The sequence below is a fragment of the Epinephelus moara genome, chromosome 1 (genome assembly GCF_006386435.1).
Source record: "Epinephelus moara isolate mb chromosome 1, YSFRI_EMoa_1.0, whole genome shotgun sequence".
NCBI classification, from domain to species: Eukaryota; Metazoa; Chordata; class Actinopteri; order Perciformes; family Serranidae; genus Epinephelus; species Epinephelus moara.
Genome location: NC_065506.1, coordinates 25,035,144 through 25,052,354, shown reverse-complemented (window position 1 = coordinate 25,052,354; position 17,211 = coordinate 25,035,144). Strand labels below are relative to the sequence as shown.

General features: G+C 42.1%; 1 protein-coding gene across 1 annotated transcript; it reads left to right on the top strand.

Moving 5' to 3' along the window:
* Positions 1-2,530: 2,530 nt before the first annotated feature.
* Positions 2,531-16,919, top strand: LOC126389974 (rho family-interacting cell polarization regulator 1-like). The gene is made up of 17 exons (XM_050044019.1): positions 2,531-2,671; positions 5,172-5,259; positions 5,383-5,516; positions 5,651-5,729; positions 5,875-5,898; positions 6,016-6,069; positions 6,781-6,930; positions 7,099-7,162; positions 7,251-7,294; positions 7,385-7,510; positions 8,630-8,778; positions 8,888-8,996; positions 11,467-12,105; positions 12,190-12,557; positions 13,989-14,079; positions 15,379-15,472; positions 15,556-16,919. The coding sequence occupies exons 3-17, from the start codon at positions 5,425-5,427 to the stop codon at positions 15,624-15,626; spliced, it is 2,154 nt and encodes a 717-aa protein (XP_049899976.1). The 5' UTR covers positions 2,531-2,671; positions 5,172-5,259; positions 5,383-5,424; the 3' UTR covers positions 15,627-16,919.
* The last annotated feature ends 292 nt before the right edge of the window (positions 16,920-17,211 follow it).

The following is a 17,211-nucleotide window of genomic DNA, read 5'->3' as shown; positions in this document are numbered from 1 at the left end:
TTACATGGTATCAGTGCTGCTATAACAAACATGGAGAAACACAGTATTATAGTTAAACTTCTGTGCTAACCATTTTGTAAAACATGCATTTAGCATGAGTTGTGGATACAGTATTTAACCTGATACTCTGAAATACTTAGCTCCATGTTTTCTGTCGATCCTGACGACACAGACATTTTGAGTCTTGGTGGTTTTGTGGTTTGGGAACCTCCTAGTCATGCAATAGCTGTGCAAGTTGCTGTAACTTTAGCTAATTAGCTAAAGCTAAGTGTTGTTGTAGCTAGCTGTAATGCTATTAAAAATAACAATGGACTGATTAGGAACTTATTAACGTTCAGTGACGTTAATAAAACGAATTAGCTTAGTTTAACTAGTTAGTTTAGTTTGCTAGTGATAGTGGTAAGAGATTTTTAGTTGCATTAAATTGTTAAAACTTTTACCCGTCAGTAGCGGTATTTAACTTATCTCTTTCCAGCTTTTCTATCGTCCCCTTAGCTCGACCCTCCCTCTGTGTAAATACTATTAAACGCGCAGTTAAGTTTTAAACGACAGTGGGAGTTATTAAACTAGTTAATGTGGCAGATTAATAGCAGCACTCTCGGTTGTGCCAGCTGCTACGTCCTGTTTTGGAGGAAATCTGGAGGAAAAAGCGCCACATGCTGTCCTTCATCGCCGCCCCCTCCCCGGCTCGGTCAAACTTTACACCAACGGCCAGACACCGCCGCACCTGATAGATTTCACTGCTAAAACTGAACCTACACGTTGTACTGGGCCACCCATGGGTGACGGCTGAGGCTGTGGGAGACGCTGACACTTTTTCTCCTTCCTCTTTTTCGGAAACTCCTTGTGTCTGTTTTTTTCCGTTGGATTCACCGTGGCGTCGCCAGCGAAGCACAAGCAGCAACGGGGAAAACAGTGACAGACCGAGGGACATCCATCCCTGTTGCCACAGCAACTAGCCGAAACATGATTTCCGGTTGGTTGAGCGACATTTCAAAATAAAATAAATGCTTTTTTTTTTTTTTTTTTTTTTTNNTTTTTTTTTTTTTTTTTTTTGTTACTCCTTAGGGTAATTTTCCATGAAAGTAATGGCCCAAACTGTGTTTTCATGTACATATTCTGGAACATTGTAGCTTGGCTGTATGTTTCTAAGGCACAGTAAGCCAAGTGAGCCCTTCCCAGCGAGACTGTTTTGGGTATATTAGGCAAAGCTTTCCTGAGTTTTGATATCTGGTATCCATTGCAAAATGTCAAAGGACTCCCAACAGCCTATGTCGTCTATCATCACTGCTGTACATATATATGGCATGGCTTGTTGCAATATCACCCCCAAAGGTGAACGTAGGGGTGCAGAAACTGAGTATCAAACGTTCCAAATCAAATCAAATCAAATCAAATCAGGCTATAATTGTCATCTCACCAAACATACAACAGTAATGCAGCTAAAATGAAACAGTGCTTGCAGAGGGTCATTCCAACACTAAATTAATACCATAAAGTAGACAGCAATAAAATACAATAAAACCCTAACTATCTAAAATTCCAGTGTGACACACACATCAGCAGTGACCTTTTTCAGAAAAAGTGACACTTGGTATTTAAAGTGACCATGTGCAGTGCTGTGCAGTATTTATAAGGTGCATGGAATAGAGAGTCCAGTTTAGCTGTGTAACATCCCAACAGCCTCTGGGAGGAGGCTGTTAAGCAGTCTACTGGTCCTAGATTTGACACTGTGGTAGCGTTTGCTTGATGGCAGCAGTTCAAAGTGCCTGTTGACTACTGACAATGGAGGCCTAAGCATGTCAGGTATTAACAACTGACACAAATTTAGTGTAGTTATAATACTTAATATAACAAATGTCTATTTGACTTTATTATGACTGCTGTCCCCAGTAGGACAATGCGTTATACCACACCGCAAAAACTACTCAGGAATGGCCCAAGGAACATGACAAAGATCTTAAGGCATTGACCTGGCCTCCAAATTTCCCAGTTCCCCATACGACTGAGCATCTGTGGGATGTGCCAGTACCCCAGACATACTGCCCATCCATGGTGGGGCCTCTATGGATTGGACATAGCTCTGACATGTCAAAGTATAGACACAGGAAGTCTGGGGTGCCCCGTGGTGTCTGGCACTAGGAGCTTCATGGCAGATCCTGTGAGTCCTGTGGGTTGCGAGAAAACATACCAGCATGTCCCAAGGATGCTCGATCAGATTTGGATCTGGGGAATTTGGAGGCCAGGTCAAGGCCTTAAGCTCATTGTCACGTTCCTTGGGCCATTTCTGAGCAGTTTTTGCAGCATGGCATGACACATTGTCCTGTTGGTGCAAATATACATATATATGTGTGTGTGTGTGTGTGTGTGTGTGCACGCGCGCGCATTAAAATATACATTAAAATACGTAACACCGTTCATTTTTGCGCATTATGTGCTTTCAAATCAGTTGCAAATTTCTGTTCACGTGGGGAGCTTTTATAGTGAAAACTTGTCACCGGAAGTCGTTTCCAGTAACGGCTGCTAACTTGACTGTGGACACAAAAAACTGCGAAATCAAGGAGAGGGACAGCGCCCAGAATAACTGTAAACCTCTGCAAACTGTGTGGAGCATCGCGTTGGAAATGAGACTGCTGTCATATTCTCCGGGTTGTCGGACGTTAAAACAGAGGTAGGAGGACCCGCTGCTTTTATCGGCAAGGTCACAACAAGAAGCCTGTTAAATTTTTCTCTACATGGGCATGAGTCCGTCCGACGTGAAGTTGCTTTCCTGTGATGTTATCGACATTATATCCGCCAGCTGGCTGTGATTGGCCTTGTCCCCGCTTTCCCTGCTCTTTTCGGTGTTTATTGTGAGTTGGTGGACGGACACTCTCAGGGAACAGGGTGTTGGGGGTCCTGGTGTGGTCGGGAGTGGACTTTTTTGTGGCCTGTGATGAGCTCCGGGGGCTGGGGTGGGATATGTGCGGAATACAAAATCTGGCACGACAGCGTTTCCTTTAAATTTGGTATCTGAGCTCCATCTTTTACTGTTTTTCCTCCAAGTTAAGAGCCGTGATGTGTGAGCGTGTTGATCCGACTCAGTGGCCTGCTGCCGCCCGGTTAGGCTAATCCAGTAATCTGGAGAAGAGGTGGTTGCATTTTATTGTAACACCATTACCCCTCATCCTCCTCCTCTTCCTCCTCAAACAGACCCACAAAGTGTGGATGGACGCCGGTCTGAGGGCTGCGAGCTTACGTAGTTGTTTATATCGGCTCTAATGCTCCCTGAACCCAGTGATTAGTCGATTAGTGAATCATCTGATCAAGAGCACATTTATCACTTCCAGTAATGAACATGACTAACATCTAAACGTCACACACATGACTGTCTTTTCCCCATTTTGTATTATAACATATTGAACACTGGGTTTTTGGCATTTGGTCAGACAGCAGTTTGGCTGTGGCACATTGTGATGACACATTTATTTATCAGAAAATTAATTCTGATAAATTTAAGTTTTGATAATTGACTAATGGTTTGGCCATTTACCAGAGAGGAATGCCAAGGATTCACTAAGATGAAATGATTTGCTGCTTTTATCCTTACACAATTATATGTGGAATATCTTTCTCTTGTCTAATCAGCCAATGAGATGGATATTTTTTACTATTTTGTGACTTAACAATAAGTTGAATGACAAAACAACCAGCTTGTAATAAAAGTAGTCACAGCCCCGTTCACTTTACATGAATGATTAATGAATGTGTCAAAATAGCCGATGAATAAACATGATTGTGAGATTGTTGTAGGCCCCAGCTACTAGCCGAACAGGGCTGCATGTGCGTGTGAATGCAGCCAGTGCACCAAAGGCTTTTTTTAAACAAAACTCCAGTCTTGTGAGGTGATTGAAAACAGTGTCCTCTTTGTTCACTCTGCTCCGAGGAGAGCATTAATCCAGTTAATGATCTCTAATGTAAGGCCGGGGATAAAAGCACATCTGACAGAGAGGAAACTGACCGATCGGCACTCACAATTATCAATAATACTGAGCTATTTATGGGTGGGTGGGAGTGTGTAAGATGTGTGTTTCATCATGATGACTTTGCACTTTCATAGCTGTGCACACGTCAGGGGGCAGATCCCCGTCGTGCACATGTTCTGTGGCATGTTTGGCAGAAGGTGGTTGGTGGTGGGGTGTTCTCTGGTATAACACCTTTGTTCTAACCCCTGACCAACCCCAGTTAATCCTCCCAGTGCAGCTAAGATTAGCAGTTTAACTGGACCCCCGGCCTGGTGTACCCCGAGCCCACGTCCTCGCTGTGTGGTAGGAGAACACAGAAAGACAGCAGGGTGCAAACAGCTTATTCTCACATCAGCAGTGTTGTCCCCTAACAAGGCTCTGATCATATTAAACTATAATCTATTTGTTTTTCCAACAGGTGGAACATTTGATCCCGTAATAGACGCATTTCTCTGCTGGTTTTGAGTGTAGTGTAAGACAATGGAGAGCAGATGTCACCAGGAGCGCTGTCCTGTGCTGCTGGCTCATTCTCAGATACCATGTGTTAATATGGGTTTGGCTCCTGCTTGACAGCTTTACTTTAGTTTAAGTCTGTAATCTCTTTTGTGACTAGATTAGCTCATGCACGACCCTCTCTTGCTATGGTTTCCCCCGACCGTGGCGTCACACTAATCTGCACGTTTAATGGCTTATCTTGGAGAAGAAAAAGGGTCAATTTTTACACCCTGGCACACAGCGGAGGGATGGTTTTTATATTCTCAGGCCAAACTTCTGTGTAGAATTTCCTGTGTAGAGTCAGCCATGAGACTTCCTGTGCTCTGGTGTTGGATGTGGAGGGGGGTGGAGAAGTAGGGAAGGAAGGGGAAGAGAAGCAAAAGCAGACTGTACTCCTTGCTGTTGTCAGTCAGTGGTGGCCACAGCGGTTGCTGCATGCATGTCGTTCTCCGTCTCTGACTTTCAGCAAAACAATGTGGCCAAACCGGGGAAGTGAAAGAGTGGTTTCTGTCCTCCTGTTTTTGCCCCACCATTTTTTCCTCTAGTGACCTCTGTAATTATCAGAATCCTTGATAATCACAGAGTAGGAGCAAAAATCCTGTCAGGTACAGCAAGGTATGAATTGACGAGGGACTTTTTTGTCTCTAATGTCTCCTTTTTGTGTAATTACAGGACATGTCCTTCGGTTTGTTAAAGCCACAGTGCTACACTCAACTCTCCAAGCATGCTACAGTAGTGACAATCTCTCTCTACTCAGCAGGTGAGCAGACCTCTTCCTGTCTCCCTCTCTGTCCAGCCGGTTTTTCCCATTTTAATGTGTTTTAACTGAAATAATCACAAAGGCCTTATCAGAAACGAGCCCATGTTCCCCTCCCTCCCTCAGCACTGTTTGATCCAAGAGAAACGTGCCTTGTAAGGAAGCAGGATGTTCACAGGCTCCACCAAACTGCCACCTACTAAAACCCCGCAGCCTGAGCGGCTGGATGAAGTGTACGCTGCCTTACGCAGAGGCTTACAGTGAGTAAACACATTTCAGGCTCTGTTTGCATTGATTCCAGTGGATGGCTGCCAGGTGGAGGAATCACTGAAAGATACAGCTGCTTTTGAGTCTGAGAACGAAGACGTAACAGGGATGGGGTTTTTGTTGTCAGGTCGTACCTGCAGGTCCACCAGCTGGAGCTGGACAGTCTGGGTCAGCAGACCAGAGAGAACAAGAGGAACGGTCGCCTGGTGAGAGCCCATGTAGTCAAACCAGTCATACCAGTACAGACAATCATTCAGCACCAGGCCGGATGCTGTCGTCTCCGGTACTCAGTCAGGATGTGAATTTGACATTGTGATGCTAAATGTTTTAATCTTGTTGTTTTCTTTGCAGGGGTCTCTGTATGAGTTAGATAAGGTGAGTTTCATTCACACCTGTTGTATACAGACATGAGTGCAGCACATTGAAACTGTAGAACGTGGAAGAGACTTTCTGAATGAGTTTGTCAAGTTTCACTTTTTTTTATTTTTGCAGCAAGTGAAAGCCATAGAGAGGTTTATGCGTCGTCTGGAATTCCATCTCAGTAAGGTGTGTATTTATGTGAAGAGCTGATTTTTTTTTAAAGTTGCACTAAGCAAAATTTGAATTAAAACACTAGATCAAAGCACCTTGTGTAATGTGAAAATGTGTTATTCATAGTGAGAAAACCACAGAGAATTATCACCTGTCAGATATTTCTCTCAGGAGTTGGTGGAGACCAAATCAAAGCTAATAGGAGGGACAATATTGGACTTAAACATGTTAGATGAGCACAAACAGGACTCCAAACGAATGCTAATGTTTAGTACATAAAAATTGTAGTTACGAGGGTCGCAACGGTAGAAGATTTTCACAGTAGAATAGCTATCTAAGAAAATATCACAGTGTATTATTATCATTATTATCAGTTACAATGACCCTTAAAGAAATGACAACAGAAAGGTTTTTTTGGTTGAACATGTTCTTTATTTTAAGTCAAACTTGAGGCCATTTTCTTAAATGGGAGGTAAAATAAAATAAAGGTGAGATTCTCAGCTCGGTTTTTTTTTTTTTTTCAGTACTGTAAATAAATATATTTACATGGCATGTGAACCTCCTGTTTTCACACCACAGTGTACAGTGAAACTGATGTACTGCTGCAACCCTGCAAGCCATGAAATAAAAATAACTGCATAATCATTTTCACTTTCATATTCTCCTCAGGTGAGACTCTAACATCACATCCATTTGTTGAAACCTGTGTTATATCTGCTCTTCCAGGTTGAGGAGCTGTACGATGCGTATTGTATACAGCGGCGACTGCGTGATGGAGCAAGTAAGATGGTGGCGGCATTTAACTCCGCCACTGGCAGCAAGGAGGCCAGAGAGAGCCTGAGTGAAGCCAACAAGGGCTACAAAGAGTGCACAGAGGTATGTGACCGACCTGAGGTCAGTGTGTTTGAATGTTTCAGCATGTACACCAGGCTCTCTGGGCTGGATTTTACTTCTGTTGAAAATAGATATCAGACTGTGTACTGTAAATGTTCTAACAAATCTCTGCTACATTATTCACATCCTTCCCTCCATCTGTCTCTGCAGCACATGTGCTCACTTGAGAGTGAATTAGAAAGCCAGATGGGAGAATTTCATGTCAAGATGAAGGGTGAGTCATTTTTTTTTTACCACTTCCTATTTCCTCTGATCTGCATTAGCCCAGTTCTCATTTTTCTTGTCCATTTTGGATGTTTCAGGCCTCGCTGGCTTCGCACGGCTCTGTGCTGGTGATCAGTACGAGGTAAGAAACACAAACACAAGCACGTAGACACAGATTGTGACGGAGTCTGTGCGCCCGATGAATCACATCCGCTGTTTTTGGCCCCATCAGGTCCTAATGCGGTATGGGCGGCAACGCTGGAGGCTACGAGGCCGCGTGGAAGTCAGCAACAAGCAGATATGGGACAGTGAAGAGTACATCTTTCTGCCACTTGTCACAGAGCTGCTGTCAATCAAGGTAATGAAATCAGCTTTTAAAGGCCAAAGCCAGTGTTACTTATGGTAAACAAATCCCATGAAAAGATCAAAAGCCAAGTATGTGTTACTTTCCTAACCTGTCTGTGCCCACTGGTTCCTACTCAAGACGTCAAGCTTTAAACAGGTCACACATCATTATTAAAAAGGCTAAACATTTACCTAAAACAGTTGGGATGTTTTCAGCAATCATAATTTAAACGGCAGTAAACAGTCCACATGATTTCAGCTGTACATTAATATATAGTTGTTTGTTTATTGAGCCGCAGTGATGTTGTGTGTGGGACTGAGTCAATATAAGCTGCAGCACAATATATTTTATCAGCAGCCTGATCCTTTAACTCAGTGGTCCCCAACTGGTGGGTCGTGGTCCAAAAGTGGGTCTCGGGTCCATTCTGTATGGACCGCAAGTGACTCGCAAACGTGTCAAATTTAAAAAAAACAAACAACCAAACACACTTTATATTTAAGTATGGTGAATTCCAGCTACTTCACAGAGACAGCAAAGTAGTTTGAAGACATGACCAAATGCAAGTATGATGCTGACTGTATTAAATTGTCTGGACCTTGAACTAATGACTAAGGAGAAATCTGGGCCCTGAGGCTGGACCAGCTGGGAACCACTGCTTGAACTTATTACATGCATTCTCACAAAAATACCAGCTTCAGCTAATTGTCAACTTTGTTAAAGGAACAGTGTATAACATTTAGAGGGATATAAGGGGATTTAGTGGCATCTAGCGGTGAGGATTGCAGATTGCAACCAGCTAAAACTTCTCCAGCTTAGATTTCCTTCAGTAGTCTTCGTTTAGGAGGTTTTTACTGGGAATCGAATTATCCATGGAGGTCTCTTCCTCTCCAAAAATTAAAAACTAACCATGGTGATCCCCGTAGACAAGGACCTGCTCCCTCTGTAGATATAAATGGCTCGTTCTAAGGTAACGAGTGATTATTTTCAGGAGATTATACACTGGAGAAAACATACTAATTATATTATATTCCATTTCTGCCAATATATCCCTCTAAAGCCTACACACTGGACCTTTAAGTTCCCATGGTGTCTGCCTGTCCTCACCTCTCTCTGCTTGTTTTGGTTGTCAAGGTGACAGAGCTGAAAAGCCTGGCTAATCATGTAGTGGTGGGCAGCGTGTCCTGTGAAATGCTCGACCTGTTCTGCCCGCTTCCCCAGACGCTTGCTGTGGATATCAACGACCTTGGGACAGTGAAGCTGAACTTGGAGGTCACCTGGAGGTACTTTAACCTCTCGTGGCCTCTTTTGTTTTTGTTATTTTACACTTTTCACATGTTTATTTAAGAGTGTTTGGCTCTGTTTCTCACTCTTTGTCCTGCTGTTTTTCAGTCCATTTGATAAGGATGACCAGACATCGTCCACCAGTACAGTTTCCAAACGGCTGCTGTCCAATCAGAGCCCTCCTGACACGCCCTCTATGCGGGAGCAGGTGTTTTATGTGAGTCACTTAACAACAATCCATCACACCTGCTCTGTTACACCACTAGTTTATAATCTGTATTAAGGGTTTGTAAACTCTTTGTCATTACTACACATACACACACTGCTAATTTATTTTACTGATGGCTGCTATTACTGTCATTTCATTGGCTTGTTCTATTTCAGCTGCTCCCGAACTGCTTTGTGTGTAGCGGTAGCACTGATGTGTGTGAGGATATTAACAGAGTACTGTGTGTTAGGACATGTGGTTGTGGGAGTGCGGTGCCTAATGCGAGGAGGATGAATGATAGCAGTAGCGGGACGTGTGACAGCAGCAGCAGCATGTATGAGCGGAGCTGTGGTCCTTGTAGCTGTTTAATAGTGGTTGAGTAGAGCTCCAATATGTCCCTCCTCTTCCTCACCTCGCTGAAGAGCGTGCCTCGAGTCGGGCCCAGACAGAGCCGCTCGCTGGTGGAGGCGCTCCACGATGTCATGGCGGACAGGACGGCGTCCTTACGTTGTGAAGTCAGCCGTACAACACCCAGATTCACCTCTGTACAGTCGGTGTGTTCGGACGTAGTCATAGATGTAGTTTGGTTGTAGTGACCAAACAGTAGAGAGATAACAGTAGAACAATAGAAAAACCTGATCACTTTAATTTGATTCTAAACTAAAAGAACACGATCAGAGGCATTTTGTCAGCTGCAACCTGTTTATTTTATTTTTGATTGTTGATTCTAAAACAACAACCTTTACACATTTCTTTCCTAGTTTAGATAATACTGTATATATGGTACTTTTTAAGATTTGAAACACTTTTTTTAAATTATTATTATTATGTTTCTTATTTTATTTATTTTAATCATTTAATTTAATTTATTATTTTATTATTTAAATATATAAATCAAGAAAATGACAAGAAAACAACAAAAACTGATAATCATTCAGTGTGTAAAATATTACAAATAATCACAAGTTACCCAAAGGGATAAATTAACATTGCCTACTAATTGTAATTTGTACAGAAGCTAAAATAATTAATAAAATAAAAAAGTCTGTTTATATTATGAGGCAAGAAACAGCTAAATCCGTCCGTGCAAAGCTTCAAGTAGCCAATGATTGTTTGTTGAGAAATGATAAAAAATAAAAATACTGACTTATTTTTCTCTTTCCCCTTTTGGAGGGAAAAAAAAGTTTCATATCCCCCTGGTCTTATTTGGCCCCACGTGACACCGTATCATTTAACTTTAGTTCCACCCATATTTTTAGCCTTGGTTTCCCCTCGGTTTGTCAGCAGAGCTGCAACAATCAGTCGACTAGTAGTCAACCATTAAATTAATCACCAGTTAATCTGATAATCTGTTAATCTGTTTTAGTCATTCTGTAGGAAATGAAAAGTAAAAAAATGTCTGATTCGAGCTTCTCGCATGTGAATATTTGCTGGTGTCTTTATGCTTCCTTAAAATTCAGAATCAGACTCCGGTTTATGCTGCGCTCACATGGAATCAGGGAAACAGTAGATGGCAAACCAGGTACCATTTTAGTGGATGAAAGCAGGTTGGTAACATTAGTAACAGTCAGCAGAGAATGCCAGCAACGGTAATGGTAGACGTCATTGCCACTGAAGTTAAAATATTTTAACTTTTTGCAGTCCTCCACAATGGAATTCACAACTGGATGTTACAAAGCTCTTGTACACAAGGCGAAACTATGAGCAATCTGGTCAATTACTGGACATTAATAGAATACTTTTTAATTTTTTTTAACATATTTGATTGATTGATTTTTTTTTTAAACAATTCAACATCATCATTGCAACATGTCGTCATGCATGTTTAGTTTTACTGTTCTGCCAGTCAGACTGATTGTTTTTCTGGTGCCGTCCAGAGGTGTTGTCCATTTTGTGTCTACCGTCTCCCCAAATACAGGTGAACACAGCATTGCTGCCCAGTAGGTTCTCACATACAGTGAAATTGCTTTGGTGTATTGGTGCATAACATAAACATAATTAAGGAAAATAAAATAAAAAATAAGAGCAAGTGTTGCAAAAATTAGGAAATATAAATATAGAATAAAGTGAACTTAAAATTATGAAAAAAATACTATCAAAGAATATGTACAGTACATGTGAATTAAAACAAAATAACTGCAGTGTTCATAAGTAAATGACAGTAAACTGAATATCTATGAGTTGTGGACAAACTACACTTGAGGACATCATCTTTGGCTGAGCAACATATTTTCAGCGTTTTCTAACATACCAAACAACTGATTAATTAATTCGAGAAAATAATCAACAGATTACTGACCACTGAAAATAATCGCCCTATTTCTCAGTTGTATTTATCATGTGCTTATTATTTTTTTGATTTGATGACCCACATGTACACAGAACCTGTAATCTGTCTGCCTGTAGACGTAACAGTGATAATATAGTCTCGTTCTCTGTGTCTCACCTGTTGTCTCTCTGTGTCTTGTTCCCCATCTAGTCTCTGCTGAAGCGTCAAGGAGAAATGGAGAACGGGACCGTGTGGTCCAACTCCTCCGAGTCCTCCGACGACTCCTCCAGTCCGGCCTTGGCTCACCATGCTCAGAGGCTGACGGCCTCCAACATGCTGCAAACCACTCTCACCAATCAGCTGTCGCTCTCGCAGCACAAGTCCAGCGCATCGACGCCATCGCTCTCATCCAACCAGGAGGAGGATGAGACAGAAGCCGGGGAGGTTTTCTCTCAGTCGGACGCCGTGCCCAACGGCCATCTGCAGACTTCCTGCTCTCATACACCAGACTGTACTGTGACTGACAGAGCGTCTGTCAAATCAGCCGAGCTCTCCGAAACCTCAGGAGACCTGAGCTGCTCATGCCCCGACGTTTCCTCTGTGCCTCCTGTGTCGCTGACAGAGACACAGGACATATCTGAAAGTGGCGTCCCACAGGTGTGTATTTCAGCGGAGGAGGTAAAAGAGGAAGCGTCTGAGGACTCGTCAGTACAGGCTGGACAGACTGAAGTAGAAACAGAGGACAGCACCACTGAAGCAGCAGAGGGACACCAGGTAGAAGCCACAGAGAAACACAGTCAACCACTTCAGTCCATCCAGGAGTCAAAACAACCGCAGGACGCTCTGACGGTGAGCTTCACTCACTTCTCTGTCTTTGTAAAGTCTAATATGTTGAAGTTCATATTTAAACACCTGCATTTGTCTTCTACACAGGCCCCTTTTCCCACTTCTTCTAGTTTCACTTTGGAGGTCGAGACAGCACTTGAAAGTTTTGACTTTCTCAACTGCTCTGACCTTGAGGAAGATGAGGAGGAAGGGGAACAACAGGAACAACAGGAAGACGAAGTAAAGAAGAAGGAGGAGGATGATGATGGGCAACATGAAGAGAACCAAAACAAAGAGGAGGAAGAGACAGTGGCGGAAGAGACAGTGGCGGAAGAGACAGTGGCGGAGGATAAAGTGGCGGAGGAGAAAGTGGTGGAAGAGAAAGTGGCGGAGGAGAAAGTGGTGGAAGAGAAAGTGGAGGAGGAGAAGGTGGAGGAAGAAGAAAAGGATGAAGAGAACTTTTACTCTGGAGGAAGGTCAGTATTACTGGTCATTGTTGAGCTTTGAATGGTCGTCAGTGCCTTTTGTGCTTCATATGAACAAATGTTTTGTTATTTCCACTCACATGACGGATTAACTTAACAAAACTTTCTGTACAAACAGGAAAACCTCCCATTATTCTGATTTGGTCATTTTCACACATTACTGCGCACTCCACGCTGCAGTCACACCACTGAAAAGCCTTATTGTAGTGAGTCGTTGACAAATGAAACCATACCAGCTCTTTCAAAATTAGCAGAGTCAACTATATTAGTGCTAAAATGTATTTTTATTTAGATGTGACTACTAGTGATGGAGGCTTCGTGGTCTCTGGGAGATAACATAGCTTGGCTGTTCGTATTAACGATCTGAATGACATGATGTTGACGCTGCAATAGATCACATAAACAAGTCTCATGGTTTCCTACACGACTTAAAGCTTTAGTTGGTAACTTATAAAAAATAACTGCTGTCATATTTGGTGAAATGAGACAGATAATCTTTGGGGAAAAAAAATCATACTCCTCTGCCCACTCTATTGCCTTGTAGCACTTCTCATACGAATACAACCAATGCAAGGCAAGGAGACTCAAATGCAGCTGTCAATTACTGCCCGTGAACTGCGGTCACACTCTAAGTAGGCAGTGCTAATCAAATATAAATCAAGATTTTGTAACTGCACTGCCTGTTTCTCGCCTCAAATGTTCTCGGGAACATATTTTAGTGTACTGTTTGGCTGTAAAATGAGAAAATTTGTGACCAGGGGGCCAATTTGAAAACAGTTAAACAGTACCAAGCACTGCCCATTAGCTGGAAAAACTCTCATGTTACAACTAAACAGTACACTAAAATACGTTTCTGAAAACATTTAAGGTAAGAAATAGGCAGTGCTCCAATATAATCTTGATTCATATTTGATCAGTGCTGCCTAGTTCGACAGTTTGATGGCAGTTCACAAGCAGTGATTGACATGATTGAGCTCTGATTGGTTGTATTTGGTGTGCCACGGTAGATTCTAGCAAATGCCATTAGAAGCAGTAGGACGTGATGAGGGCATGGATTTTCTCACAGACCGTCTCATGTACTTCTTTCAGAATATAGAAGCAGTTTCAGCATTTAGGTTATTTTCATAAAAGTTACCAGCTGTAGCTTTAAACCTGAATGACCAACTTAACCTCAATCATTTGTTTATCAGGGACAACAAAAATGTGATTGCAAAACTTCCAAACATATCAAAATGATGTTCAAATCATCTGAATGTTTCCTTATAAACATGGAGTCTTCGGAGTAAATATTTAACCCAGTATACCTATGTATGTATGTTCTGCATGTATGTATGGATGGATGGTAAGAGGTTTTAGCTTAAGTGTTTACATCTGACGCACCATGTATGTAACTGTTGCTCTACTTTTTGTGACACTCTGCAGTGATGATGAGGAGGCAGACGGTCTCCAGATCCTTATGGAGGCCCCGGAAGGTTTCAGAAACTCAGATGAAGATAGATTCTCTGAATCTCAGGTAATCAAAGTATCCGATTGTTTTTTTGTTGTTGTTGTTTTTTTAAGGCAGCAGTTATGTGAGTGTGTGTATTCTCCTGAAGTATGGAAGTCGGCTAATGTTCTACCTTTCCATAAATGACCTAAACGACAACTGTCCTGTCTCAAAACGGTCTTGTCTGTCTAAAGCCCTTGAATCATCGTGCTGAAGTCTGTTTTACACTGCTGGTATATTACAGCTGATAGGACACTGATAGACAGTTAATTAGTCTATTGGCCGCACGGTGGTGCAGTGGTTAGCATTGTTGCCTCACAGCAAGAGGGTTCCTGGTTTCAAACCCAGGGTAGGAGGAGACCTTCTGTATGGAGTTTGCATGTTCTCCCCGTGTCAGCGTGGGTTTTCTCCAGGTTCTCGCACAGTCCAAAGACATGCAGCTTAATCGATGACTCTAAATTGGCTGTCTCTATGTGTCGGCCCTGTGATAGTCTGGTGACCTGTCCAGGGTGTACCCTGCCTCTCGCCCAGTGTCAGCTGGGATAGGCTCCAGCCCCCACTACACAAGCACTCCCCTCTCGCCTCAATTGAAGCAACAGTGTTGCTTTTTACTGTGATACCTTTCAATATTCTTCAAGGGCAAAAGTGGGCTGCATGCCATCAGTCAATTTTAAGTGTCAGATGATGCACTGGACACGTCACTTGACTTGTTTTATGTGAGCACGCACAGAGTCTGAAGCAGAAAACCTGGGTTAACAGAGACAGTCAATAACCACCTTCGTGATACCCGTTATGTCTGACTGAGGCTTTAGGGTTTGTCGAGCCAGCTCAGGAGGGAACTGTCTCTGTGGTACAGCCCCCAGCACTTGTTTTGAATTATAAAGGACTTCTTCAAAAGTTGCTCTTGTATTTGATGTCACTGATTCGCTGGAGAGGTGGAACACGTAACAAACGCACACAGGACTGGTTAGTGCTGCAGATTCCTAGAACTAACACTGATTTGGGACAGACTTTTAGATTCTTTGCACTGTACACTTGGAACAAACTGCATTGTACCTCGAAGCTCCAGACTGATTTTAACTGACTTTTAACTTATTTTAATAGACTTATTATTGTGTTGTATTACTTTTAATTGATGGATTGTTTTTTAAAATATTTTGTATTATTGTATTTACTACAATTGATATTGTACATTTATGTCAGTATTTATGTACTCAGGTCTGTCTTGAAAATGAGATCTCAATCTCAGTGGGACTTACCTGATTAAATAAGGTTTATTATGTTGCCTAAATTGGTGTTAATATAAATTAAAAATATTTTCAAAAGGAGTCCAGCGTGGAGGACGGGCAGGATGTGTGTCAGATGGAGCTGGCCGATGAGAAGGAGGAGCACAGCGAGGAAAAGGGAGACGAACCACAAGGTGAGAGGAGTTTTCATTCATGTGACCACAGAACTGCAGGCGTGGAGATTTGACGCTAATTTTCCCTGTTTTTGATCTTTCAGGAGAGGACACATCACAAGCTCAGGAGGAGCGTCCCTCTACTCCCACCCACTTGGCCACTACTGTCTTCTAATGAGACCAGTGGCACCGTACTTAAAACCATTTCTCCCACTCTGCCATCCACTCATGCCATCCCCCTCGTACACCGCGGCATCGGAGGCCTTGAGGATGTTCCACTTACTGCTCAGACAAACAAGCTCTCCCATTAACGGCAGAGTTTGTGCACATATTTGCCTTGTTCTGACCAAGAACGATAAACCTCGAGGTTTCCGCACCTCAGTCGTGACTGAAAGCCCCCCTTCCCTCATTCTTTCAACACACACTCCACCATCACGTTGCCTGGGTTTAAGTGGGTCACCACTTAGTTTACACTCTCATAAACTGTTCCGGTCATGTGAAAACTCAGTGTCCAAAACATTTCAGGAACAGCTAAAAGCGGCCTTGTTTTGGCTTTATTACAGTGCATTTTTTTTTAAGTAATCTAATAATTTTTAAATGGTTTTATAAGTTTGAGTTGATGGATTTCTTCAGTCTACAGAGAAGCATACAATCACTAACTGAGTTCTCAAAACTACCAGTATTTGTGGATATATATATAAAAAAAACTATCAAGGTTATGTTTTTCAGTGTTAAATCAGTGTACAGCCCAGAGCTCTTTTCTCTGTCCGTGAGAGAAAGACTGAGCATGTGATGTTTGTCTGAAGATTTTCATCGACGTGCTGTGGATATGAAGTCATTCCCAAACCAGGAATGTACCCTGAAAACCAACAGGATCTTTTCATTTTAGGCATTAGAGACAGTTAATTACTCAGAAATACACATGGAGTGCAGAAGTTACACGCAACACCAGGAACATTAGTATTATTAGGACTGAGCAAACATTTAAGGAGTCTCGAGTGTCTCCTCAAAGCTCATTTTGGTCCGACATGAAAACAATCTGCAGTGTAAAACTATATTTAAACCTGCATGTGTAGCTGCCTCACACTGCCAGCATGTCTGTATAAAAAGCTCAACTGATCAGTTTTTAAGTGTGTAAGCTAGGCTTCAGTGCAAGGAAGCCATCGGGTCTGTAGCTGTGTACAAAAGCCGCCTCACGGGGGCGCTATAGTCTCTCAGCGTCATGCTTTATGTTGTTCTACAAAAGCCTCGTCATTCAGAAAGTGCCTCAAGTGACAGAGATGTAAGGTTTTAAAATGCCACGACAGGAGAGATCAGGCAAAAGATAACAGTGTTTATTTTCTGAATTACTTTAAGAGTGTGCACAATAAGAGATATTTACTGTTTCATATAAAGAATTGTATATGTCTTGAAATGTTAAAATGTTTATGTTCAGAAATGTTTAAACTTTATAAAGGTTTCTTTAAAATGAACACGGCTTTTGTTGGATTGAATGAATCAGCATTTGTGACCTGTATCAGGGTGGCAGACACTTCAATTTGCTTTTTTGAGATAATTTTTAATTAAATTTAAGACTGATTTTTGGACAAATCTTTTTCCTATTCAAGCACAACAGGTACGTATAAAGGTAAGTAATAGTGAGTTGGGTTAATCTACATTTTGGCAACAGGTGACAGGTATACGATAAAAAGACAGAATTAGGTTAAGGTATGTTTAAAGATTCATAGCATAAAGAATGTGGACTTTGAATCAGAAGAACT

Bases quoted from the DNA above. Each gene is read 5' to 3' on its own strand.
- LOC126389974 (XM_050044019.1), top strand. From the start codon at position 5,425: ATGTTCACAGGCTCCACCAAACTGCCACCTACTAAAACCCCGCAGCCT. The intron at 5,517-5,650 runs GTGAGTAAACAC...TTTTGTTGTCAG, and splicing joins GCCTTACGCAGAGGCTTACA to GTCGTACCTGCAGGTCCACC. The intron at 5,730-5,874 runs GTGAGAGCCCAT...TTTTCTTTGCAG, and splicing joins ACAAGAGGAACGGTCGCCTG to GGGTCTCTGTATGAGTTAGA.